This window comes from Ursus arctos, unplaced genomic scaffold (genome assembly GCF_023065955.2).
Source record: "Ursus arctos isolate Adak ecotype North America unplaced genomic scaffold, UrsArc2.0 scaffold_8, whole genome shotgun sequence".
Classification (NCBI taxonomy): Eukaryota; Metazoa; Chordata; class Mammalia; order Carnivora; family Ursidae; genus Ursus; species Ursus arctos.
Genome location: NW_026623100.1, coordinates 74,399,946 through 74,426,399, shown reverse-complemented (window position 1 = coordinate 74,426,399; position 26,454 = coordinate 74,399,946). Strand labels below are relative to the sequence as shown.

Sequence of the window (26,454 nt, the reverse complement as noted above, 5' to 3'; positions counted from 1 at the left end):
CAGTGAAGTGAAATTCTGCCAAATTGCCAATTGTAAAGTGTCTCAGCCTTGTCCTTTATATAAGGTAAAATATAACTTCTGGGAGTAGGGAATAAACCTCTGGAGGATTAGTTAAAACCTCTGGATTTTAGTACTAGGCCTACTCTAAGTTACTGTGTGGCTTCCAATGGGTTTCTTATAGTTTCTTTGCTATTTAATTCCTTCAACAGTAAGTAAAGGAGCTGGAAAGATAATAACGAAAGTCAATTAGCATCAAATCCTGTGGTTTCAGATCAATGGCAGCCACAATGCACAAACATGATTGTATATAAAAAAAAATTAATCCCTAGATTTAATTTAAAGAATGAGTTCGAGCAGGGAAATGATCGTCTTACCTGAAGCAACTACCTTAAATTTCTTCAGCAGCCGAATGTGGGTTTCTGGTTTAATAGTGTATTTCCCAAAATCTGCACAGCCGCAGCTTTCCAGAAGAGAGAAATAATATAGCAATCTTTCGTGATCAAAGCCACCAATCGTGGGGTAAATATACTTGACCATGTGCTTGTGAAAGGCTTCTGGATCAGTCTTCAAAGTCTCAAAGAGATGAAGGGCTTGGGCTCGATTTTCAATTTCTACTGTGGACAAACTGAAATTAGGGACAAAGAAATTGTGTTAAGATTTGGTCCCTTTATTAAACAATGTGCTCTTTTTTTTTTTTTTTAAATACCGAAGAAGGAAGGTTGCTCCTTACAAAGTCCCTTCCTCCTGCCAATCAAATTCAGTAAACCACGAGGACGCATGCAGTTTACATTAAAGGGAAAGAGACGTGTTAGACGCCTGCTATTATACAATTTTCATGTTATCTCACGTGGCTCACAGCAACCCTGTTTAGTAGGCATGACTTCCCATTCCTTCCAATGGGAGAGTCCCCCAACGCATCCCAGCCAGGAAATGAACCCAGACTTGTCCACCTCCATGATCCACTTTTTATTCATATCACAAGAAACATTTAAAATCTGAGCTTCATTATAGAATGGTAACTAACCTTATTATTTCAGGAATTTAGGAAATGGCAAGGGGAAGAAACAGCTCCAACTCTGAGGCATGTAAGTTTTATATCCAAGAGACCCTGATTTGATACTGTGTTCAAACAGAATTAAAATAGGAAAGAACAGATATGTGTGCTTTCACTTGAATTAATGAATGCCATTTGAATAAAACACGGATCTTGATCTTTTCATCCTGACTTAGATGTCTTTATACCGTAATAAAAAAAGGTCACTTAGATTTAAACTATTGAAAAAAAAATTAAGGAGTTTTGTTTGGTTGATCAGTTTTTATTTGGGGGGAAGACTTAATTTTAGTCTTGGCTTCACCGTGGACAGAACATGCCTCCAGTCCAGTGTAACCCCGATGCCCCATGCAGAATTAAGTTTCAAACTCTAATTTTCAGAATCCTTCAGGCAGCCCTCAGCATTCCTCGAAATGCCCAGTTTCCAGGGCTCTTAGCAGTGGCAAACAACATATGTGGGGGCAGCTAGTGAGACTTCTGGCAGTATCCAAGGTAGATTTCTTATGGCTGAAAAGAAACCCCTCTGAAATATGATACCCTATTTATTGGAATGCCTATTTTTAGAAAATGCTAAGACATGTTTTTGGTTTATGGGGATAAAGTTAATACAAATTATGTTTTAAAGTTTTTACGAGTGTGTGATAATACTTGGGATAACAGCAGCACTCCACAAAGTGAAAATATCAAGTAATTTTTTAAAAAGCTCTTTTACCTGTCACTTCAAGAGAAATCCTGTTTTTCTGCTAAGACACAATTCGAACATCTACAAAAATATCCCTATCTATAAAAACGTCCCTGCTCTATAAAAATGTTCCCGGCTGCCTCCTCTGAGCATCCTTCTATTCTGATACTCATAACATGCTTTAGTTTTTCATTACCTTGTATGTCTCCCTTACTAGACTATATCTCACTTGATGGCAAAGATGATACAACATCTTCTTGATCTTCAGTTTCTCAGTTCCAAGCATGAGTGTGAGGGGAAAAAGGAAACATTCAACATGTGTCTTATGAATGCCAAACAGATGGGTAGATGAACAAAAACTTCAGTGTCCTCTACGGACCAGGCACTGTGCTCGGCACTGGGGAGGGCATGAAGCTAGAGCTCTCATCCAGTGGTCTGAAAATCTAGCTGAGCTATAATACTTAGCGTGAAACAACAATACAACACTACGGTGTGGGCGGACAAAGGTCACACAGTCCTAGTCCCATTAAGAGGAGGATCACTCGCGCTGTGACTTCAGAGGAGGTGGCTATCAACGTTAACAAAAGGCTTCATGAAGGAAGCACTTGAGCTTGCCATTGTAAACAGTAGTGAAGCGAAAATAATATAATAGAGGTTTCAAGACAAGAAAGCACGAGGTCTGTGCAAGAAACACGGACTATAAATGAATGGCTGGTCAGCAAATATGCTTGATACTATCACTATTCGAAGTATGCAATGTCATCTCTGAAAGATACTGTACGCGCAGTGGTGTGCAAAAGTGATTCACAGAATTTCTTAAATTTCTGCATAATTTGCAAAATGAAGTCTGAAAAAGTAAATAAGAAACCACGTAACCCCATTAAGATGGTTCGTACTAACAAAGATTTGTAGGCAGAACGGCACGCCTGATGGAAGCGGAGAATACACGTGCACTTATTATGCTGATTACTATGCAAGGGAAGCTAAATCTAAGTTATTAGCAACCTACAGAGGAGAAACTGCCATCAGAGAGGTTAAGCGACTCGCCGAGGACCAAGGGTCCACATCTGTTTGGACCCCGTGTGCATCTGCTCAGCTTATCACAAAGCGGCCATCGACTGACGAAGGTCAAGTGCCTGCACTACCATTTCAAAAACAGCATTTTTTTTCTGTAACACAGACATTAGTTCTCTCTCTCAGCAGCATTACTCTGAAAGAGTCCTCCTGTCACACTTCATTCCTAACACCCAGATAAACAGAATACTCAAGACAGTCTCATCTACAAAATGGACAGTGACTAAGGCATCACAGTTTTAGTTCACTGGTGTTTGGCTTCATTCTGAATATAGTCTCTCTCAATCAGCATTACTTTCCCCCTTGCCCACCCACTTATTCTTCCGTGCCTACAATTCAGTTTGCCCGATGTACAATTTTACCTAATTATCTTGTCAAGACAGATACTGGAATACCTTTACTGACACATGATAAATACCAAAACCTCCCTCCTCAGTAAATTACAATGTGCTACGATCTTTTATAGATGCCAGTAATCAATAACCCATTTTAATAGTTTCCATTGAAAGAAGCTGTTATCTTCCCTTTGGAACAAGAAATGAAATCTCTGCTTAGAAAACAACTCCAAAGAACCCATATTCAAGAAAGTAGGAAGAAATATCGTGAAACCACTATGGACTTTTCACTAATCAAATTAATGATTACCCTTAAAAACTGTCTAAGTGCTTTTTCTTGAGCCAAGTTTTAGCTATAAAGCAGCTTATATAATATAGTGCATATTTAACTTTCAGAGATTAACTACAGGAAGAAACTAGCATTAGTTGTACCCAATGCACAAGGAATAAATTATGAGCACTAATCCCTTGATTAGTGTTCTGTAATGGCTTCGAGTTGTCAATCACCCGAAAATGTAATTCAAGAACAGCATGTATTGAAAGAACTTATATTTGTATAGGAAAACAAATTTATTTAAACACATTTTTCTTTACTCAGTCTGAGATTGATAACAGTTCCATTACCTGAATTAAAAATACTGAGGAGAGGAGGAGGAAGCACAGTGGGGTAGGAGAAGGGAAAGGGCGAATGGGAAAGGCGGAGAGAAAGGGATGGGGGTAGGACTTCACAGAATCCATATGTAGCAACTAACAGGTATTTCCCCCAAAGACTAATCCTAAAAGTTTAAAGACATATGGGTCCAAATTAATGACCACAATCATGGGTGAACGGGGTTGCCCCAGAGATGCCTGTAGAAAGAGACAATTCTACCCTCGAAGTTTCCCTCTGACATGAGGGAAAAAATCCAAGGTATTCACCACACAAAAGCCTCAGAATGAACTCAGTGTGGCTGACTTCATCTGCAATGCTGCCTGACAGCGGAACATGTGACTAAAGACAAAATGAGGTCAAAATAATCATGGCATTTTTCAGTTTTGCCAACATTTTGGCCAAGTGTCTTTGCTAACTGAAAAACAGAATCTAACTTTCCCAGTTCACCTACACAGTTGATGGGATGGCCCATAATGAGTATCTCTGTCTATTTCTTGTCATACGAATACTCGGTGACATTCTTTGCAGAATGTTTTATATTTTTTTTATTTAAGTTTTTGTTTTGTTTTGTATTGTTTTGTTTTAGAGAGGTAGAGAGACAGACAAAGAGAGGAAGGGCAGAGGGAGAGGGAGAGAATCTTAAGCAGGCTCCACACTCAGCACCAAGCCCATGTGGGGCTCAATCTCACAACCTGAGATTATGACCTGGGCTGAAACCAACAGTCAGATGCTTAACCGACTGAGCCACCCCTCTGAGTATGATGGGGCAAGCCATGAGGACACTCTTTGTCTTCTCTATAAGTGACAATTCCAACCCCTCAAATTCTGATTGGTGTATATAGTCTCATATTATACTCTAACAAAAAAAAATTTTTTTCCAAGACCTTTTTCCCTGGTCCTGAGTTTTTATTTCATCTTAATTTTCAATGTTACGACCTACTTTGAACAAGCTGAGCTATCTTAAACCCCCACTCCATACTAAGTATACTCATACTACCTCCTCAACTATGCCAGGCTTCCTTAAGGAAGGACGAGACAGGAGAGAAGGCCAGAATTCAGCATCCGTTACAATGTGGCTCTCTGGACACAATCCCTGCTCTCAGCAGCACCAACCCTGGGGCACAGGTCCTGCGTGTCTTCTGTTTCAATTCAGAAAAAGGCAGACACCTTACAGTGTATTCATCTGCCCACAGCTATAACTTGCCCTTGCTCATCCTTGTACCTGAGACCAAAAGAATCCTACCAGAGAATATGAAACTGACCGTGGAAAGCAGCAGTGCAAAGATGCCCTGCGACCAGGGGCCCTTGCCATGGGTCTAAAGGAGACAGTACTAAACCAACTGAGAGAGAAGAAGATGCTATCATGATCTCGGACACCCAAGCTAAATCACTTGGGTAACCACCCGGGTGACTAAAAGGTGGCTGGCTGTCAGAGTGAACTGAAAGTGCGGGATGCGTGGCCTTCCAATCTGTTGTTTAGATAAGGGGGAAAATGCAGGGCGTCACCAAGGATGAACGTCAAAGGTAGTTCTGGCCTCTGTCTAGTTCTCCTGTGCTCACAGGTGCCATAGGCTCCGGCCACAATGGTCTTCCTGTAGCTATTCAAAAATACGAAGACCTTTCCTGCCCCAGAACCCTCTGCCTAGACTGCTATCTGCTCCTTGTGCATTTCCTCTATGGTACTTACCATGACTAGCAAGTTATGTTTTGGCTATTTATGTGTGTGTGTGTGTGTGTGTGTGTGTGTGTGTGTGTGTGTTGGGGGGGGCCTCCCCTATTAGAATATAAGCTCTGTGAGGGTAATGCTGAGTCTTACCCAGCACTTAAACCTAAGCTTAGAATAGTAAGACACTATAAAAATAAAAATATTTAATAAATGAACAAATGTACTATTCTGAAGCAGCCTCTGGTATTTCAAAAATGACCTTGTGTCCAACACTGAAAGATGCTCAGAGTCAGCAGAATTGACGGAACAGTGACAGGAATAATGCAACAGTATCCCAGAGCCACCTCCCTATATAACCCCCACAGATTTTCTCTAAGCTTTATACCTTACAAGGTAAGCGTAAAGGTCGGATAACTAAGCAAACAGTGACTCAAGGCGATTAAGAGACTTGCTCATGGCTACGTGGTTGGGGTTGGGGGCAGCAGATCTGGACCTTGAAATGTGGCCAGACTCCAAAACCCATGCCCTCACGCTAAGCCACAAGTACACTGGTAGTTAGTGATGTCTTAAGATCCACCAACGCGTCCGGAACAGCCCGGAAGTGATGTTGGCTACTCAGTGGCAAGGAGTGATGCGTCAGCCCTGAGCGCGGGCCGCCAAGCAAGCCCCAGCGGAGCAGGAGCCGGGTGAGCTGCAACGGGCGCCAGGCACACGGGACCACTCGAAGCCATCACGGACGCTCAACACTACCAAGAAGAAAAAAACTGAGGAAAAATTAGGGGGCAAATTCAAGTACGGGTGTTTACGACGATTATCTGTTTCTTGCAGGAGTGAAACTGCAGGAGTAACGACATTAATGAAGCACCAATCTTGTGAAGGGAACGCACGTTTGCTACTTTACCGTGAAGTCATTTAATTTTTATTACACCTTAGAGTTAAGGAAAATGAGTTTCAGAGAATTGAATTACCTTGCGCAGGGCCACACAGCCAGAGAGAGACAGTCGGATTTCATCTAGCGATCCGGATCTGAAGGCTTATGCTCGGTCGCACGCCCTGCCTCCCCCGAGACTGTCAGTGCGCGCCTACCTGGCCATGTGCTGAGACAGGGGACATCCCTGAATTCACCCAACAGGAAAGAGCATGGAAAATATAGGGAACTCCACTTGGTGGGGAAAATGGCTTTTTAAGGGGTTAGGAAAACAAAATCTTCAGGAAAAGAACGTTATTTTTCTTATAACTCTGATCCATTACCTTCCCAAAGGCATTGGACTCAACAAGTGAATGTTGGGCAATTTCTACTGGATTAACACGGCTGGTTTCAAACACCTATGCTACCGAGTCTGATTAAAGAGTGAGGCAAACTACATCTTTTAAGTAAAGAACGAGAGCACGAAACACCACTTCTAAATCAGTATCAGGTGTTGTGTCACTCACAAGTAATGACGTCAGGAGGTAATGACTTCCTGCTTTTGTAATAGCTGCACGTCTGCATAATCACACTGCTCTCAGGTACAATGACATGCTGCGAACAGTCTTGCACATTACTAGATTGCCTGATAATTTATAATACATTCAGAGACCAATGGAGCATCCTGCCTGTACAGATATGACAGCCTTTTATGTAACATTCAATGAAAGGAAAACGATATTTAATAAAATGGCAAGGTATTCTTTAAATGCCAATATGCATAAGAAACATTTATTTGAACATATTACTGTGCTTCAAAAATGGTGAAGTCAGTGCAATATTTATCATAGATAACACTATCACCCATGTGGCGACTTCATAAATACTTAAAACGTAGATGCTAACAGTTTAAAGATTTAATAAAACTTAAAAATGCTGAACTATAAGCAACTCTTGACTGTTCAGCAGGATTTGGCCCCACTCAGTACTCCCTCCCTTTCCTTAAACTCTTTCTTCCCACAGCTCCCCCAGCACACAGATGCCCATTTCTGTCGTCCTACCTCTCGGCTGCACTCTCCTGTCCCTTTTGCTGGTAGCCCTTCATCTGCCATTGATGGTGAAAGGTCCTCAAGGGTGTCTTAAGTCTCTCTCCTTTCTCATTCCATATTCTTTGCCAAAGTGCACCCACAACATAGCTCATTTCTCATCTATCTGCATGTAACTCCCAAATTAGTATTTCCAGCTCCTCCTCCTCTTTTGAATTCCAGAGCAGTGGGATCTGCTGTCTGCATGACCTTTCCTCTTGGGCATTTCAATGTGTGTAACTTCCCCCAGTTCCTTGCCTTTTCCTCACACTCCCTTCAAAATGTCTTATCCGTAAGTAGGGCTACCTGTCTCACCCAACAGGCAGACCCAGTAAGATCCTGGAGCTGATCTTGACCCTTCCGCTCTCACTGAATTCCTTTCTAGTTTGTCCTTATCAATCGATTCATTTAGTACTAACCATTTCACCTTCTAGATATCTCTGAAAGTCATTCTCATCTCTCCCTCTAGACTTTCAAATCCCTACTCTAAAGTTATGGTCTCCTGTCACAGTCTATTACTCTAATGGCTCCCTAACTGGTCTCTTTATGCCTGAACTGGTCTCCCTAAAAGTTTTTCTCAACATGGGAGCCAAAGTGAGCCTATCAAAATGTAGACCTGATCCTATTACCTCCCTTTCTTTTATGAAATCCTTCAATAGTTTCCTATGACTCGAGTGAGAGGCCTGCAGTCTTACCCATGGCCTGGCTTCTAGGCTTCTCCATGGCGCCATCTCACACTGTGCTCCCCTGACTCTCTGGACCTCAGCCACACTGTCCACCTGTCAGGCCCTCACGTGCATCATGCTACTTCCTGTCAAAAGGCGTTAGCACTTACCTGTTTCGTCTCCCTAGAAAATGGTTTCCTTCTCATTGTAGGGCACATAATTGTGCTGCAATATTTAGATCTCAGCTCCAGCATTATTTCTTCAGGAAAGTCTTCTCTAACTATGCCAAATCCCCTACTTGGGCTGTCTTCTGTGGTCACATTTGTCTGTCGTTATTCAATGATAGTCTGTCTCCCACACTAGACTACAGGTTCCAAGACATCTGGGATGCCTGTTTTTGCTCACTATTATAACCCAAGTGTGTGACACCGTTTCTTGTACGCAGCAGATTCTCAATAAAATAAACCTCTGAATAAATGCACGAGTATTAATGTAACTCAGAACTATTATTAACAAAAGGCAAAAAGTAATAACCTACTGTTGGAATACTGAAATGTGTATCAGAAACAGATAAAGACAGAATGTCCGAATGTCGGTTTACTATAGCTCAAAAGGAAAGGTGAAAGGTACTTTACGACTTCAAGATCCTTCTAAAATGGAATCTGAAAAAGCAGACATGGCAATAAACGTACATACGAATCGTGTGCTTACCCACTGTCGGTGAACAGGAACTCCAAATGGGTCATAAGAACCTCCCAGCGGGAGACAGTGTAACGCTGCGCCAGAGAAAGAGCAATGCTGTAGACGTTTTCCTCAAGTGTTCTTCAAGAATGTCCGTCAGCCACAGGGAAGGGAGAGAAGAGAAACACATTACCTTAATCAGCAAAGAAAATGTTCATTAGGACTCTCTCCAGCTGCGAGGGGTGCAGTCGGCACAGTCCTTAATAAAACATTTCACAGTCATTCAGGACAAGTACTTCCAAGGAATTCTAGTGCTCGGTTTTCAGTGTGGTGCATTGCAACTGACCAAGGAACGGTCTAGACCAGTCGTTCTTACCGACGAGGATTCCATCCCCCCGGGGACATCTGCCAGTGTCTGATTATCACGGCGGGAGAGGAAGAGGAGAGTGCTACGAGCATCCAGTGGGTGGAGGACAGGGATGTGCCGACCATCCTACAATGCCCAGAACGGCTCTCCCACAAGGCATTATCCAGTTCAAAACGTACATAGAGCGAAAAAATTCTGGTCTAGACACCACAGCCTACAGTCAAAAAACAGTGCAAAGGAAATGCATCCCTGCCCTGCAGCCATATAACTGAGAAAGCAGAGTTCATCACTCAACAAACGTTCACGTTTTCTAGGGTCGCGTACTGTGCTGGTTGCTTAGGACATAAAGACAAACAAGATACTTCTTGAGGAACTCACAGCCCTCGTGGAGGAAGTTGAAATGTGAACCAACAATTAAATACGAGGTGGGGAGTGCCACCAGAAAGGCCTTCAAATACTGACAGCAGAGATGAGAGAGCGACCGATCTGAGCTGAAGTCTGGAGGATAAACAAGCGAAACAGAGGCAAGGTAGTTCCGAGAGAGAAGGCAGAGGGGAGGTCGGCCAAGGGGCCTGCACCTTACCCTTCAGCAATGGAGAGCCAGTGGGAGGTTTAAGCCTGGGGATGGGGCACCAGACCTGAGGCCCTCTAGATCTATCAAGAATTCTTGATATATATAATGTGGGCCAGGGTGCCCACATTAAAGCCATTCTGGAAAGACTATTATTGGACCCCTATAGCCCCAAACAACAAATTCTTGGTTGGAGGGTTGGTGGACAAAATCACAGGCACAGAAATGAAATCTCTGTTCTTATTAAGTAATGCTGCTAAGACTACATGCACCCTAGCAAAGAAAACCAGGACAGTTGCTTATATGTTTGATTAGCCAGGAGGTGCGAAACCTTTTCTCTAAACAGCAAGTTAATAAATATTTCAGGCTTCGCTGCCATACATACAGTCTCTGTAGCAAACTCTTATTTTTTTATTCTGGTTTTTCCACAAACCTTTATAAATGTAAAAACCATTCTTTGCTCATGGACTATAAAAAGGAGGCCCAGGGGTGGAATAAGTCTGTCACTGCAAGAATTAATAGAGCATTGTCAATTAAAAAATTCTTAAGGTATTTAATGAGTACCCACACGTCCCCATGATGGAATGAGAAATCCCTGAGGATAGCAAGTCATTCTTTCTGTTAGGGGAGTCTGAGACATTGCCTGACAACACAAACGTGCTCAGCAGGTATGGATACGATTATCACCTGATAAAGGTGGGAAGAAACCAAGCTATGTTGTGCCCTCTTCAAGGTTACCCTGACTGACCACTGCCAACCTATCATGTAAGATACACAGGCAACGAAGGACAGCTGCACTGCACTTACAGAATACAAATGCTATTAAAATGGATACACAATTAGTAAGAAAATGAAGGATGGCCGCATTGTGTATGACTGAAGGTAGAGCTGCGGAACAGGAGGAAGCAGGTGCTTCCTGGATGCTTGTATATAAGATGCCGAACTCCCATCTCCAAATCAGAACTGCTAGCTCAGAGATGCCATGGACACTCAGACATTTGAAACAAGCCATTCAAAGGCTGTCATATATCTTTCTAATGAACTGTGGAGAAGATTCCATTATATGTTTGTCAAAAGCAGGTATTTGTCCTCCAGGACATACTTCAGATAGCATACGTTAGCTGGATATTTAAAAAAGAAAATCAAGGACAATAACCCTAGCAAAACGTAACAGATGATGTTAAGATGTGCCTTGTAACCTTTATTCTATATAGTAACCCTCTTCTATGAAACCATGAGCATGGCACCAAGGATTACCAAATGCCCAGAGGAAAAGCCCATTGGACTTGGCAATGGGGAGCCAAGGCTCACCACCCTGGCTGTGTGACCCTGAACAACTCTTTCAAGCTGATTCTCAGATTCCTCTTCCAAAAGTGAGCAGGTTGGATTCAATGACCTCTTTGGTCACTTTCCAATTAGACATTAAATGACTCTATGAAATTATTAATCTCCAGGAGAACAGAGGGGGGTTAGAAAAAGCGATTCCATAGTTCTCTTAATTAACTAAATCCTGTGACAGACTGTTCTATCTTTTCTTTGATCTCTCTATTCCCTGCCTTACTCTGAAGAGAATTTGGGGTGTCTTCTGGTAGGAAAGAAGCTTGGGCTACTATAAACTTATTACAGAGGGCCAAGGCTCCTTTCCACTTTCTTAAAGATTTAAATAGTAATAATGAAAAATAGCATATATCACTTCAATAAGCAGGGCTATCTTTGTTTTTTTAAAGTAATGTACGAGGAGGGAAGAATAACCATTAAATGTAGGCACAATTTAACTTAGTTTCAAAGGCTGGAAGCCTTGACTGAACTGTATGCCAGTGCTTCCCTGGGAACACAAGAGGCAGGATGGGGCAGCCATGGGGCACTGTGAACGTGGGATGGCTTTGTTATGTGAGAGGTCAAGGTCAATGTTCCAGTGATGATCCTACCACCCACGTAAACTTGGCCAGTTACTCAACACTGTGAAGTCTCGTGTTCTTCAGCTATAAAATGGGGATGGCATTTTATGTCATAGGGTTATCTTTGAGGATTAAACAATATTTATAAAATAGTTTACAGAGCACCTAACACAGCTCCTTGTGCATGGTAAGCACTCCACAAACTGTGGTGTTAAAAACAAAACAACTCTACTTAATAACCATTGCAGGTGAACACACTTTCCCACCTTTTTTTTTTTTTAATTTGTGTTTTCTACCCCACCCCCACTTTCTCCACCTTCTGACATGTAAGTACTTCTCATTTGATCTAAACTAAAAAAATGGAGACCAGTATTAAAACCAAGGGGCATTCCATACCCACAAAGAAAAATTAGAGAGGGAGAGAGAGAGAGAGAGGCTGGAGAAGGGGAGGGGGAGGGGGAGAGAATCTCAAGCAGACTCCCTGCTGGGCGTGGAGCCCGATGTGGGGCTCGATCTCATGACTTGAGCTGAAATCAAGAGTCGGATGCTTAACTGACTGAGCCACCCAGGCACCTCTCTTTTATATTTTAAATCCATCCCTTTATGAGACAAAGTATCCCTTACTCTGCTAAACCAAGGATAGTTTCCCTTTTGTACTGGTCATCTGCAGTAAACCGCTGCACGTCCACACCCTTCCGAAGGCCCTGAAGGATCTGAGCCTGAGTGAAATCCAGGAGACGTTCATTGTAGTAGTGCAACTGCTTGGTCAGTGACACCAGGTCCTCCGGCCAGGCTTCATGTCCATATCGAGTCACATGCCTGGTGACCATCTTGATTAGCATTTTGGGATCAGCCTGTAACAAACAGAGCAACAACAAAAACAGAACAAAGTAACAACAAGAAGACCATGTCTACAGGGCGGTGTTTGGCTCTTCCCCTGCTGCTGTTTAATCAAGGCTCACAACCACCCTGAACAATCAAGGGCAGAGGTGGTTTACTTTGCAGACCACAAAGACAAGACACAGAACTGAGTCTGGAAGAAGGTTTCTGGACTCCTGCTCTGTTCTTCCTTAAAAATCTCCAACCGGTTAAAAAATAATATACACTTGCTTTTTCAACTACCATCATCCTACATTAGACTGATTCCCTAATTACCTGATCATTTATAATTCACCCTGGAAGTAATTTTAGTCATCATTGCTCCTGGATAAATTTTCTTTGGATCATCTCAATAACAAAGCAGCAGTTCAAATAATGCCATTATAAACACCTAGACAGCTAAGTAGAAGAGTGTTTTCTCCAGGGATAAGTTAGGAAGAAACCCATCCCTGTTCCTGAAATCATAAAACACTTCTAGTTGTATAAGAGAGCACCCAACCAATTTCTACTCTGCTCAATTGGGGGCTCAATGGAATATTGTTCTATAATTCTCAACAGCTTCTCTAACAACAATAAAATTATCCAAATAAAACAGAACTCAGAATCCAAGAGTTGACAGGATAGAAAAAGAAGTGATTAACTGGCCACATTTATTTACATTAAAGTTGGTCTGGGTGTCAATGAAGCAATAGCAGCTCAGCCATGATTTTGGAATATTTAACAGGGAGCCTGATACTTGAACAACAGTAACCCAATCACTCCCAATTCCTGGGAAGACATGGTTTATATTTTAAAATAAGCAAATTAGGAAAAAACTCCAGAAACACACCTAATTATAGTAAGCTGTCAGCATTTCTAATGTGTAAGCCATTACTCTGAGCTAAACAGGAGATCTGTCAATGTCGAGTCTATATTACCAAACCTAGCCTGACATTTCTCTCTTGATCTTATTACAGAACAATCTGGGAGTACCGATAAGAACCAATTAAGGAAATCTTCTTGGGTTCCAGGAGGTAGATTTGAGGAAAAAGTCAATGTTTTTTCCCTATTACTTGCATACACTCAGTCTTACTGCAAAAAACACAGATCAAGGGTATCTCAAGTCAAAAGACCTGGGATTGAAAGCCACCTCTCCAAAGCAAGCTACAAGACCAGCTTTCCTTCGTTTAGCAAATATTTCTTGTGCACCTATTTTGTGCCAGGTGATGTACTAAGAAGATGTGACCCTTTCCTCCAGGAATGCAATTTATCTGGAGAGACAATCAAGCAGTTGTAAAATGGTGTGATACAAGTAAGGATGGAGTGCTATGGGAAGACAGACGAGCGGGACGTGGGCAAGTCTCTCTTCACGATGTCTTCTTGGAAGAGTTAATGCCCAGACTAACTACTCAGGTATCAGCAGTAAACACACCAGCAAAAACCAGTAAAGGGTACAATAGGTGCTAAGGCCTTCGTAGCTAAGACCTGACAGAAAGGTGGTGTGAAAGAAGCAAATCTAACTGCCATTAGAAGTGATGAGCCCGCACGGGTGGTATTTCTGACCATGGATTTAGGCAAAGGGGATCCCACGCCTCAGCTCCCAGTGCCACCTCTACAGCTGACATTCACCCCCGCCCCTTTTCTGCTTACTGACTGAACCCTCAGGCAGCACCCTGAATCATACACCGTGGGCTGAACCAGCCCTGAAGTTACGTGGTACGGGGCCACCACTCCAGGGCCAGCCAGCCCGTCTACACCTGCTCTGCCCCCAGGGAGGGCACCACTGTCGCCTGTTTCCTCACACCTCATCTGGTTAGCATGTTTCTCCCCAGTAGGAGAGAGAGTAAGAGCAAATATGCAATGAGCAGTGTTTCAGGGCAGCGGGAGAGCTCTTCTGCAGCTGTCCTTTCACAGAGCGCCTTGCAGCGCAGTTCTGCACTCCAGCAGCAAACCCATGTTCACCACCACGGAGGACGGCTTATTTCCATAGTCACACTGACCCCATAGTTTCAGATCGAAGCCCTCAGTCTGCAGTTGCCCAATGTGCTGGGAAGGAGAGGCTAGAACCATGCAGCCCATCTCTGGGCGGGACTCCGAGCCCCTCTCTACCAGGCTGTTGCTTCCCACCCTGCTCATGAAGCCCACCACCTCCATTCTTCTCAAGGGTTTCCCACAGGTTTTCTCCACGTTCAGGTTTTACCTTTTGTTGTCTGGCATCTCAGGGATTTGGTACCTGTATGGGGACAGTGGCCACACTGTTCATTTGACCTCAACTATATAACACCTTCTCATTTCTATTTTCTTCATATTTTGATATAATTTATGGAAAAATTCCAAGACCCAGTAGAGGACAGAGCTCCAAAATGACAACACAAAGCAATAATGAGCATACTTACTACTATTAACATTTATGTGGGCATTTCTTCATCCCACAGGAAGTTTCCAGTCTCCACATACAACCTTCATTTTCATTTATTTGCCAATGAAGAAAATGACACGGCATAGTGAAATCAGCATGGACACATAGAATGTACTCACTGGATGACCTCGTGCTAAGTTACTGAACAACTACAAACTCAATTGTGCCATCTACAAAATGGCAGTAAAACGCAGCCTGCGTGGTTGTGTGACGCCCCAGAGACAATACATATAAAATGTACAAACCAAGTCCTGGCATGAAGCAGGTATTCTGAAAATGAAAGGGATTATGGGATTTCCTCAAAGGCACACACTTTAATTGTACCTCCACTATACGATTTACTTTACATTGCTTTTTCTCATAAATATTAAATTATAGCTTATTAAATTATGGCAGAGACTAGGTATACTTCATGAATTTGTCTTTTCCAGAGCACAGTAGAGTCTCCTGCACAAATCAGGTAGGGGGTAAAAGGGAAGCATAGTCAACAGCAGTAGTGGCTTTTCAGTGAGTAGTACTGTGTATTCCAGTTCCCTCACTCAGGAGGGATGCAATTTGGGGCAAGTTATTTCCTATCTGTTTCCTCACCTATAGGAGGTAAACGCTCCTCATGTTTTGTTATGGGCACAAGTAAAATAAGGTATTTTAAAGTACTCTTTTCTCCATCATTCTAAGAAAGCAAATTGGACCCAGAGCTTACGCTCAAGGAATTAAAAAGTAGTGACAGACAAAGACACACACAGAAGCAGCCTAGAGAAGGCTTCTGAATATAAGCACCATGACAGGGTCACAGAACAAGAGTGATGGGAACTCCATAGAGGGAGTCAAGAGCGGGATCCCCTCTCTTGACTCTTCAGGAGCTCGGTTTCTTCAGATGTAAAACAAAGGAACATCACCAGATGGTCCCCTTTCTAAGGCTAAAATCCTGTGAATGTATAGGAACTCAGTCATGAAAATAAAATAAATCCTTGGAAATCCCTCCAGGTGCGGAACTGGGGAAGTTCCACATTTTTTCTCATGTATGCCTCCACTAAATCTTCAGAGCAGATCTCTGCTAAAATTACAACCTTAGACCAATGAATTAAAGCCAATACATTCTTACACAGTTTAAACAACTTTAATCTCTTTTCCTTTACTAAACAGAAATTATCTAGCCCCTCTGTATTTTTTATTTCATACTCTTTATACATCAAATGTGTTCACTTTACTAAGAAATATTTAAGAACAAATACCTAATACTTTAGTCTTTGATGTGGAGATAGGCATAGTACTAAACATACATGAACTGAATCTCATCTAACACTAACAATTCTGTGGGACCAGACTCTACTTGTATCATCTGTTTTAGAGACGCATAAGGAGGTGAGACATTTGACAAGGCCGCTGGGTTAAGTGGCACGGTGGCCTATAGTGACTCCCAAGCACAATGCTCCCCCAAAACCATCCTTTTATATTTGGTCAACAAGGAAGGGGTAGCTCTTGAAATTTTAAGGATTTTTTTTTTTTTACAGATTTTATTTGAGAGAGAGAAAGAAAGAGAGTATGAGAGAGAGAGAGAGCACAAGCAGGGGGAGAGGCAGATGGAGAGAGAGAAGCAGACTCCCCGCTGAGCAGGGAGGCCAATGCAGGGCTTGATCCCAGGACCATGAGATCATGACCTGAGCCAAAGGCAGACATTTAACCAACTGAGCCACCCAGGCGCCCCCTGAAATTATAAGGATCTTGACATGCCCCGTAATACGCAGAGCTCCCACCAAATGTAACTAAGGCTTGGCATTAGAGTCCTTTTACAAACGATCAACTTTCACTGACGGGTTTAATGCTGTCATTCTATATTACAACCAGATTGGCTTTTTTTTTTTTTTTACATACACATGTACATTCTCCCTGTCATCCCTTTTATACATATATACGCAAGTATAAATACAAACGACCATAGAGGACACATAATGATGGGTATCCAACTAAAATCTGATTCAAGCTGTATCTGCAAATCTTTCATTTTTTCTTCTCTAATGACAACGGAGAGACTTTAGAATACCATTTTCTGTTCAACCCCTTGACATAAATATACCTGGTTTTAAAATTCTGTCCTAATAAGGTGGTGACTAAGAGCAGCTGATTAATTCTTTGATGATAGGTTTCTAAGTGTCTTCAAATTTATGGATCATCAAATATTTGTTAAATGTACAGAAAGTTTTCAAAACTTCAATTTATTGTGTAAAACACAAAAATAATGAGAAGGGACAACTCGCAAAGGCTTCTAAGAAAAAGGAAAATCAGTTATGGGTAAAAAGCACAGGAACTGGCATTAAATACCTTGATTACTGGTTCTTCTCCCTGAACTTCAGGTTTTCCATCATTAAAATTGAAGCCATTTCTTCTTTATAGAATCTTCATAAAGATTAAATGAGGCTAGATGGATTAGCATGCAGTAAGTTCTAACCCTCTATGCACATTATCCTCTTACCATCATCATTACTACCTCCGGCTCGTCCTCAAGGAACTTCACCGGTTGTGATAATTTCCAATATTTAAGTTTCAGTAACAGTTCTTCCCCTGAGCTTACAATTTCTCTCAAAATACTCCAAAGCATCCCCCCTACTCACCCCAAAACTTCATTCATTCATTCATTCAGCCCCCAAGTGTATGGCATTCAAGTATCTAAGCACTTTGACGTGAATGTCATTTCACCCTAATACCAACCCCGTGATGTGCACGAGACTATGGTTCCTGATTCAGAGATGCCAATCTGCCCTCCACGCAGCCTCGGCTATGGTCTGGTAGCAAGGAAGCGAGGCAAACCCCTTGCCTCTCACCTAGCGCCCTGACCACGGCATCAGGCCCTTTCTCCCTATGCTCCTGACAGGTATCCATCAATGTTCTACATCCAAACTCACATCTGGAATCGCTGTTTTTGTGTGTGTAGGGCATATTCAAAGCTCTCTCTCTTTTCCCAACTAAGTTCAATGACAGGATCCAAGGGTATGAAAGCTTTTGGCTTCTAAGAAGCTTTTGAAGGACTTTACAGGTAGCTTCAAAATCTCCCATATTCAGTATTCAAAGTGATACCGCAAAACATCACAGGCTACAAAAACTAACAACATAAAAAGGCATCAAAAATTTAAAACAGAAAGTGTGGAGAATTAAATTATTCTAATTTTTCCCCAAAATTTGGCAATGCAGTTCTTCAGGGGGTGAATAAAATATAATTTCTTTAAAGAATATGGTCAAGTCCCTCTAAAAACAAAATATGCCTAAACATTCATGACTACGGAATGCTCGATGACTTAATCTACTGCTTACTAGCAGAAGTAATAAATCCATTCCGGTTTAATAGTCTCTATTTCTTGGTAATATTGGTTGTGAAATTTTAAACAGGTGGTGTGTTTCCCCTCTAGGGTTGTTATTTGCTTGAGATAATTTTCTACTTAGTATTTTCAATTAGTGGCTTAAAAAACCACATTTTAGAAAGAGTCTACCATAAAGTTTTGAATTTCATCCCCTGCTGGGTTTGCTTCTCTAGCATATAAAACTAAAGGACATGTTTCCATTTTTAACTGATTTTATCTTCTGAAACTTTTAAAAAAGAATGCTAGAAAAGATCACACTTCGAGATGCGTTTACAATAATGATAAAGGTAAGATATAAGTGAAAACAAAATCAGGGTACGTAACAATGTGTATACTCACATTTGCATAAAAAACTGTTACATACATATGCATATCCATAACTATTTCTGGAAGGAACCAAAAGGGAAACACTGACTTTTTGCCAGATATCATTTTCATCATTTGAGTTCTGTGGCCACATGTGTGTTATTTCTTAAATATAAAAACAAGTCAATCAGGACAAACACGAGGAGAGAAAACTCTCTCCGGCTGACAGTCTGTCAATCATTATCCTATGTCACTAAAAAGAAAAGTTGAGGCAATGTGGGCTGCTCCAAAAATAAGCTAGGAAAGCTCCAGGAGCCTGGGCTGGCTGGCTGGCTCCGGGTGGGGCTTCCCATCAGGATACACAGGCCTTTTGTCAGAAATAACCCCACAAACTCTATCAGTACTTTTTTTTTTTAATGTTTTTTTTTATTATATTATGTTAGTCACCATACAGTACATCCCTGGTTTCTAATGTAAAGTTCGATGATTCATTAGTTGCGTATAACACCCAGTGCACCATGCAATACGTGCCCTCCTTACTACCCATCACCAGCCTATCCTATTCCCCCACCCCCCACCCCTCTGAAGCCCTTGGTTTGTTTCTCAGAGTCCATAGTCTCTCATGCTTCATTCTCCCTTCTGATTACCCCCCCTTCTTTATCCCTTTCTTCCCCTACCGATCTTCCTAGTTCTTATGTTCCATAGATGAGAGAAACCATATGATAATTGTCTTTCTCTGCTTGACTTACTTCACTTAGCATTATCTATCAGTACTTTTATTCAAACCTAGTAATCTACCTAAGTTATCCTCCCGCAGCTCAGAACTACAGGGGGTGGGAGGAGAGAATGGGAGGGCTGAAAATAGAAACAAGGTGAAGTGACAATTGAGTGAAAGCTAGTTCCGCTGAGTGCTATTATGTGTAGGCAACAAATCGAAACCACTTTTATTACAATTTCTACGATGATTCATCGGGAGTTTATTATATTTAATTCTAAACTCAGCAATGCTGTTTTATGCAAAGGAAGATGCTGGAAAGACTCGAATACTGAGCTGTTGGGTGGTCAGTGGACAACTCCTATGTGCTTACAACATCCAGCTATGGTGCCCATGCCCGAGTCTGGCAAATCTAAGCGAGGCGGAGCTCACAAAACCCAAGTCTGAGGGCTGTCCTGACCCACGGCAGCTGCAACGATTCCTGAAGTTACTCCCATGCCAATCGACAGCCACTGGGGAGCTACAGCGGGCGAGGCCCTGGGGATTCAGAGAGAGATGGGGTCCGTGTCCTCAAATAATCACCACCTGGAGAGGGGACAGCTGTGCTTCGGTTACAACACCACAAAGAACCGCTCACAGGGAGTCCATGCGAGAGCAATGGGACACGGAAGAGGCCCGTGTCTGCTTGGGAGGCAGAGACCGCTCCACATGGGGCCCTCTGGAGCTCAGACTTAGATGTTGGCAGTGGGAAGAAGACGGAGGCACTTCAAGCAGGGAAATCATATCTGCACAGGCACAAAGGTGTGAAAAGGGATGTTAACTTCAGAGAGAGATAAATTCTGAAGAGCTAAAACATAAACTTCAAAAGAGCTAGTGTCAGGATCATGGTTGGTAGGGAAAGGAAGAGCCAGTCAGTTCACTGAGGGTTTCCCTATCACAGGAAGGAGTTTTCAATTTACCCAGTAGCCACAGTGGCACAACCTGCCGGGAATGACTCATTAGCCTGGATGCCAGAAACTGCTCAGGTCCAAGCAAAAAGCAGGGAGAGCTTGGAAGCAGAAGCTCTAAGTGATAGGATGTCACTTCCCACCAGAGCAACCTGGAGTGAGTCACTGGATTTCTCGGAGTCTTATCTTCTGCACAACGGGGTTGCTCAAGGGATCAAGGGGCAGAATAAACGTGTGAGGCATTTCAAGAGAGCCAATACCTTTTCAGGGTTGGTCTGATCTTTCTACTGTCCACTGACAACTCCCATATGCAAGTCCCTAAGCCAACCCTTGCTGTTACCCACCCCCCAGTCCCCAACACACACACACACACACACACACACACACACACACACACACACTCCTTTTGACACTTCTTATCCAGACAGAGGAAACCTTACTGGTCACAATGAAGTCTGGTCACAGATTGCATTTCTGTCCTTTTCATCTGGAGGCAGGCAACTCTTCAACGCTTTGAGTTTTATATGGTAAAATTTCAAAATCATCTCAACCACGAGAAAATACCACAGTACATGTGATGGGCACAATGATGCTTCAGTACCTCTGTTACTGCTGCTCCCTCTGTGTGGAACGCTCTTCCCCCTCCTATCTTCACGGTGCTGCACTCATCCCTTTGTCTTTCCCCAAAAGTCACTTCTGCAACTTGAGGTCCTTCCTGAGTCTGTTTAAAGTGTACTCTACACACACATACTTCTTACTCTTCTTCTTTGCTTTTTGTTTTCATAGCTCTTATCACCATTTAACAGAGTATATATTTTATTTACTTATTTTGGTTATGCCATCCTTTCCTCAATGGAACGTAAGTCTAGAAAGGGCAAGGGTTTTTATGTACTTTGTTCACTCGTGTTTCCCCAGGATCTAGAATATCACCTGGCATCAAGTAATCACCTGATAAATACTTGAGCAAATACACGCACACGCACACACACACACACACACACACAATTCAATCATTTCACATGTGCTACAGAATTACTCATTAATTTTTAATAATCTACCCAGTGAACATTTATTTACTCCCTTTTATTATCCAGATCCTGCTCTAAGCATTGGGAAAACCAATAAATACAACACAGACACTGGCCTCAAATAGCTCATTATCTAGTGAGATGAGAAGTATTTAAATTCCGAACAAGAGAGTGTTGTTTTTTTTTATAATAATATTTTTATTATATTATGTTATTCACCATACAGTACATCCCTGGTTTTTGATGTAAAGTTCGATGATTCATTAGTTGCGTATAACACCCAGTGCACCATGCAATACCTTACTACCCATCACCAGCCTATCCCATTCCCCCACCCCCCTCCCCTCTGAAGCGAGAGAGTGTTTAAGAGCTATGAGTGAGGTAAGTACAGGGCAGTACAAATGCCCTTGGAAGAGCACCAGATACAGCCTGGGAGCACTGGGAAAAGTGGCAGGCGACAGGAAGCCTGCCCAGGTGAGGTAACACCTGAACCAAGGAGCTAAGCAAAGAAATTCTAGAAGCAAACATTTCAGGCAAAAGTGCAGGTTTAAAGACAAGGAAAGAGAATACAGGGGACATTTGAGAAATTTAAGTGGCCTGGTATGGCAGGAACAAAGGAAGATGAAGCTGGAGAAACAGGCAGAGGCCAGACCATGGGGGGCGTGCAGACCTTGCCAAGACAACAGGAAATCACAGAGGGATTTAGGGCAGAAGGCTGGATGACCAGGTCTCCACCTCAGAAAGGCCATCCTGACAGATGTTTCGGAAAAGATACAAAACTAACAAAAATGAAGACAGGCTGGTGTTTACCAGGCTGTTCAGTGTCTAGGTGAAGGAACCATGGAGACTGAATTAACTTGAAGACATGGGACAGAGAGGAGAAAACAACTGGAGAGGTACTCACACATCTATTAACTTCCTATTAACATCTATCTGGAAGAATTTCAGAACCTCTTTGTATCTTGATGTTTAAAAAAACAAAAAATCACGGGTACTTTCTAACTCTTCAGCTCACCTTTCAGACTACCAACCAACCCAATGCTTTCCACCGAGTTGCCAGGAAGTCCCTGGAAAATGAGCTGGCTCCTGAGCCGGTGCTGTCTTAACCCTATTGGAGTGCACACCTGTTTCTGTCTGGAGCAGCTGAGAAGTTAGAAATCATATTTTGAGGCATCACCACTGGGTCACATGGACTTTACTGGCTTTACCTAGGATCTAATGCTGCTTCTGGAAGCAATGACCCTGAACAGCAGTGGCCTTCTGCTACTGGGCCCAAGAGGAGAATGGGAGCAGGTGTTAGGAACCATGCCATGGGGGTGGGGGGGTGAGTGGTCTAATAACCACGAATCAGAGGCCAGGGCTAGGGCAAGACAGGGGAGCTCCAAGGGACAACTTTAAAGGAAAAGATAGTTTGATAAGAAAATGGTGACAGGAACAAGACCAAGAGTTGAAGGGCCGTGATAGTAGGGTGACACAAGATGGAAGGAAGAAACAGAAATTGAAACTGGGGTTAAAGCTAAAAAGGGACAGGAATCAAGTCTTACTATTCTTACTGAATGCCAAGCTCTAGGTTCTTCACATGAGGCACTCAATATACAAAATACAGGACCTGGAAATAAAATGCTCACACTTCTACTAAGTGCAAACAACTGCTGGGAACACAGAAGAAGCCAAGATGGAAGCACCTGTACTTCTAACCCTTAGCTTTCAATGTTCTACTTTGTCTCTCCCATGGTTGAGTTGTGGAAATTTTAAATGGGGTTCCTTATGGAGTGACTGCAGCACCCGAAGAAGGAAAAGGATTTTCAGATATAAAGTTGGGATGGAATGTAATGGTGTTCTCCTAACTTACCTCTCTCATAAACAGTACATGATTTGGGACTTTTAACTTTTGGTACAAAATAATTTACTACCGGGGAAAACAGGAAAAATATATGCTGTACTAGAATTTTCCTTTAAGAGGACTACTTTACTTAAGGTTGTGAAGAAATGAAGCTGAAGATGGGGCCACAATGTGGCTCTGCAGCAAGCTCTTTGGCCCTGAAAGGATGGATGTGGGGTCTGGGCCACATGGGTCTACAGTTCTTTTGGGCAGCCACTCCAATCCCCAAGTACGCAACTGTCTTCTATGCATTTATAGTAAGTGGTGGGTTCAGGCAGCCACATCCGTCTTTTCATCTTAACGCTTGGTCAGAGTCCATGGCACACACGAGGTGCCCAGCCAACTGGCCTTTCAATCCTCTGTATTCATGGCAAGTGGAGCACAGTGCTAGGCCCACAATGTGATCTTAACAGAGACCACAGATGTGTGAACAAAAGAGGTGGATCCCATTCCCACGGTATCTACTTAGAAATCTCAGTCAAGCACATTCTGAGGACATGACTGACTTGTGTTTATAACAAGGCACAATGCTTTTGAGTGAAGTAAAGCTTCAATGTGTTTCAACATATTTGGAGTTTTCGAGTAAGCGGTTACTTGGGTACATACACAGCACTCATGAAAGATAGGGTATTCAGAAGCAGACTCCAGCAAACATGCCCTGAACATTCTTTGCCAGCCATCTGACTGAATGTAAGAAAGCCATTAAGTACGCTGTTCCAGAAGGAAACCTGCCACATTTCCACCTATATAATCACTTCTTTCCCTCAATTTACAGCACAGTAGGTCAATTTCTTATTTCATATAAAAACATACCTGAGATAAAAAAACAGAACAAAGGAAAATTACTAGAGCATGGAATAAAGTAACTGCACAAAGCGGCAGCAGCTATCAAAAACAAAAAAATAAATTCAGAATCCCCAAAATAATTAACATCTTTTATTAACTGGAATAAAGGAAGAAAACATTCCTTTCTTGGCCAAATGTCAGCATGATCAAACTATGCCAGAGGACAATCCACGTCTACCAGTAAGCCCCTGGGAGATTAACCTGTGTTGTAGAGGGTTCCCCCAGCCCCCACCACCCTTACTCTTTTTAAAGAAAAAGTGATGAATGAAAGCCACAGATTTTTGCCACAAATGGAATGTTTTCATGTACTTAGCTATATTTTGGACGGCTGAGATAGCTAGAACTTTCGTTCACACTTAGATTGTGAAATTACTTTTTTACAGTGTACTCTGAAGTCCCGGGAGAAAGAATCCTGCCTCAATACAATCTGAACCTTTTATCTGTACCCATAGTGGATGTGAAAGTCTGATCTATTTGCTTATCAACACTTAAAGTGAAAATTCTCTTAAAATTCTCCAGAAAAAAAAAAAAAAGATAATTTCCCAAGGCTGATAATTAAAACTGGTATATACAGGTAAACTCGGATTTCCTAGTGGCATCTGTCACACTTCTGTGTCCACAAAAGATGGCACATGTAACTTGAGGCCACGCTTAGGCATTTTGCTTAGAAATCAGCAATAAAGTTATATCAAAGCTGTCTGGAGCTTGGTGGCAAGTGGGCATAGCATGTTTCAACATTTCATCTGTCCAGCTACTACTCTTGCATTTCTGGTTTTAAAAGAAATCAAAGTACAGCAGTGCTCAAGAACCGCACTGCCTATTGTCCTAAATTGGAGCCATCTTCCTTTTGGCCAGTGAATTAAAAAGCCAATTCTCCATTTCTCCTCTCCTCCTACTTTAACCTGTCCTAAGAACTTTGCAAAATAATATAAAAGACAGCAAAGTTGTGGGAATAATCAGCATTCACAATAAACACTGGAAACTACCTCTTACTGATGCCTGGAAAAGCAACCACGTCCACCACAGGAAAGGCAAGGGTTGTTAGGCACCGGGAATGCATTCTGGATACAAAGCAGGTCGGTCCCTCCAAAGAGGTAAACACGTGTTTTAACTGTTTTAGAGAAGCTTTACCTCTGCTTGTTAATCAAGTGGAAACCATGAGGACTCACCCTGTAAAGAGGATGGCACTTGTCCCTGAAACATGGAGCCAAGCGGGCGTAGATCTGGAGGCTGTAATAATATGCGGCCAGCTGCAGCGATAAAGCAGAGTGGGCCTGCTTTTCAAAGCACTTGTTAGCATCTAACACCTAGAAAGGAACATGACAGAATGAACTCAGGGGAGAGGAAATTAACGAAATCATCATAAACTATTACATTTCTGGTCATCACTGTAGAATTTTGGTTCAAAGTTTCTACCACATCATCTCAAGCTCAACTTTAAAAGGGCTACGTTAAAACTCAGAAGACACTGTAAAGGCAGATCCTACGCGTGTAAAAGATTTTGAAATTAACACTTCAGCCGAAATTGTAGCATCTGCTCTCTGAATACTGGCACCACAGTCCTTCCAGCACATAAGAGCAATCAGAAGGAACCGAAACCCATAATGAACAATTAATGGGTGAAAAATCTCCAGTGTAGGTTTTTTGTTTATTCACGAAGTCCTCTCTTGGTGAGGGGAAACTTACCTGCGGTAAGGCAAGGAGATAAGCAAGGGCCAAGGTCATGTCATTTGGTAAAGCATCACTTGCCAGCTGCAAGAGAACTGGAGGCAGGGAAAAAAATGCATCATTTTACTTGAGGATCTATATGACTTCACAGTTACTCAGCGCCATGTTTTTAGGCTGTATGAAATCAACAGATAATTAGCTTCAGAGGACTCTAATACCCTTTACAAATGTCTCTTAACACCACCCAAATACAGATCACAGGAAACTATGTTATTAAATAGTAACCTTGCCTTAACTCAGACAAACTGTGCTGTTTGTTATGTTTTTAAACAGGGGAAAATTCTGTTAGTGCAGGTACAAAGTCTAAGTGCAAATAGATCAGAGAGCTAATCTTTTGGTTTTAAAGATCCAGGCCATGCTATAAAATTATGTACATCACTGAGAGCTTAATATGGAAAATAAGCATATGAGCACTAAAGATCAAAGCAACAAAACAGCTGTGAGTGCAAATTTAGGATAAATCTTTTGATTACTACAATAAGGATGGTTTTGTTGCTTCCAAGAACATCCCTCTTCATCACACTCCACAAAAAAACCCTTGCCTTGATTATATAATATCTTAAAATATCCCAACTATTAACAACTTTTCCACAAAATTTTTTACATAAGCAATGACCTATCAATGTCATGGCTCTAATACAAGAGAGCACACTGCCAGCAAAGTCTGTGTTTATATACAGTTTGCATTAATATGGAACTATTCCATTCATTTAGGGTCTTAGTGACAGATACCAGGTA

General features: G+C 42.1%; 1 protein-coding gene across 2 annotated transcripts in view; it reads right to left on the bottom strand.

Annotated features, from left to right (window-relative positions):
- The window catches only part of NBAS (NBAS subunit of NRZ tethering complex), a 341,603-nt gene that overhangs the window by 91,198 nt on the left and 223,951 nt on the right, over window positions 1–26,454 (bottom strand). For both annotated transcript variants that reach the window (XM_044390391.3, XM_026519115.4), the window contains 5 exons: window positions 25,675–25,751; window positions 25,158–25,295; window positions 12,259–12,488; window positions 8,829–8,939; window positions 375–625 (listed from right to left, as the gene is read on the bottom strand). In XM_044390391.3, the coding sequence (XP_044246326.3) occupies window positions 375–625; window positions 8,829–8,939; window positions 12,259–12,488; window positions 25,158–25,295; window positions 25,675–25,751 (807 nt within the window). The remainder of the gene's footprint in view (window positions 1–374; window positions 626–8,828; window positions 8,940–12,258; window positions 12,489–25,157; window positions 25,296–25,674; window positions 25,752–26,454) is intronic.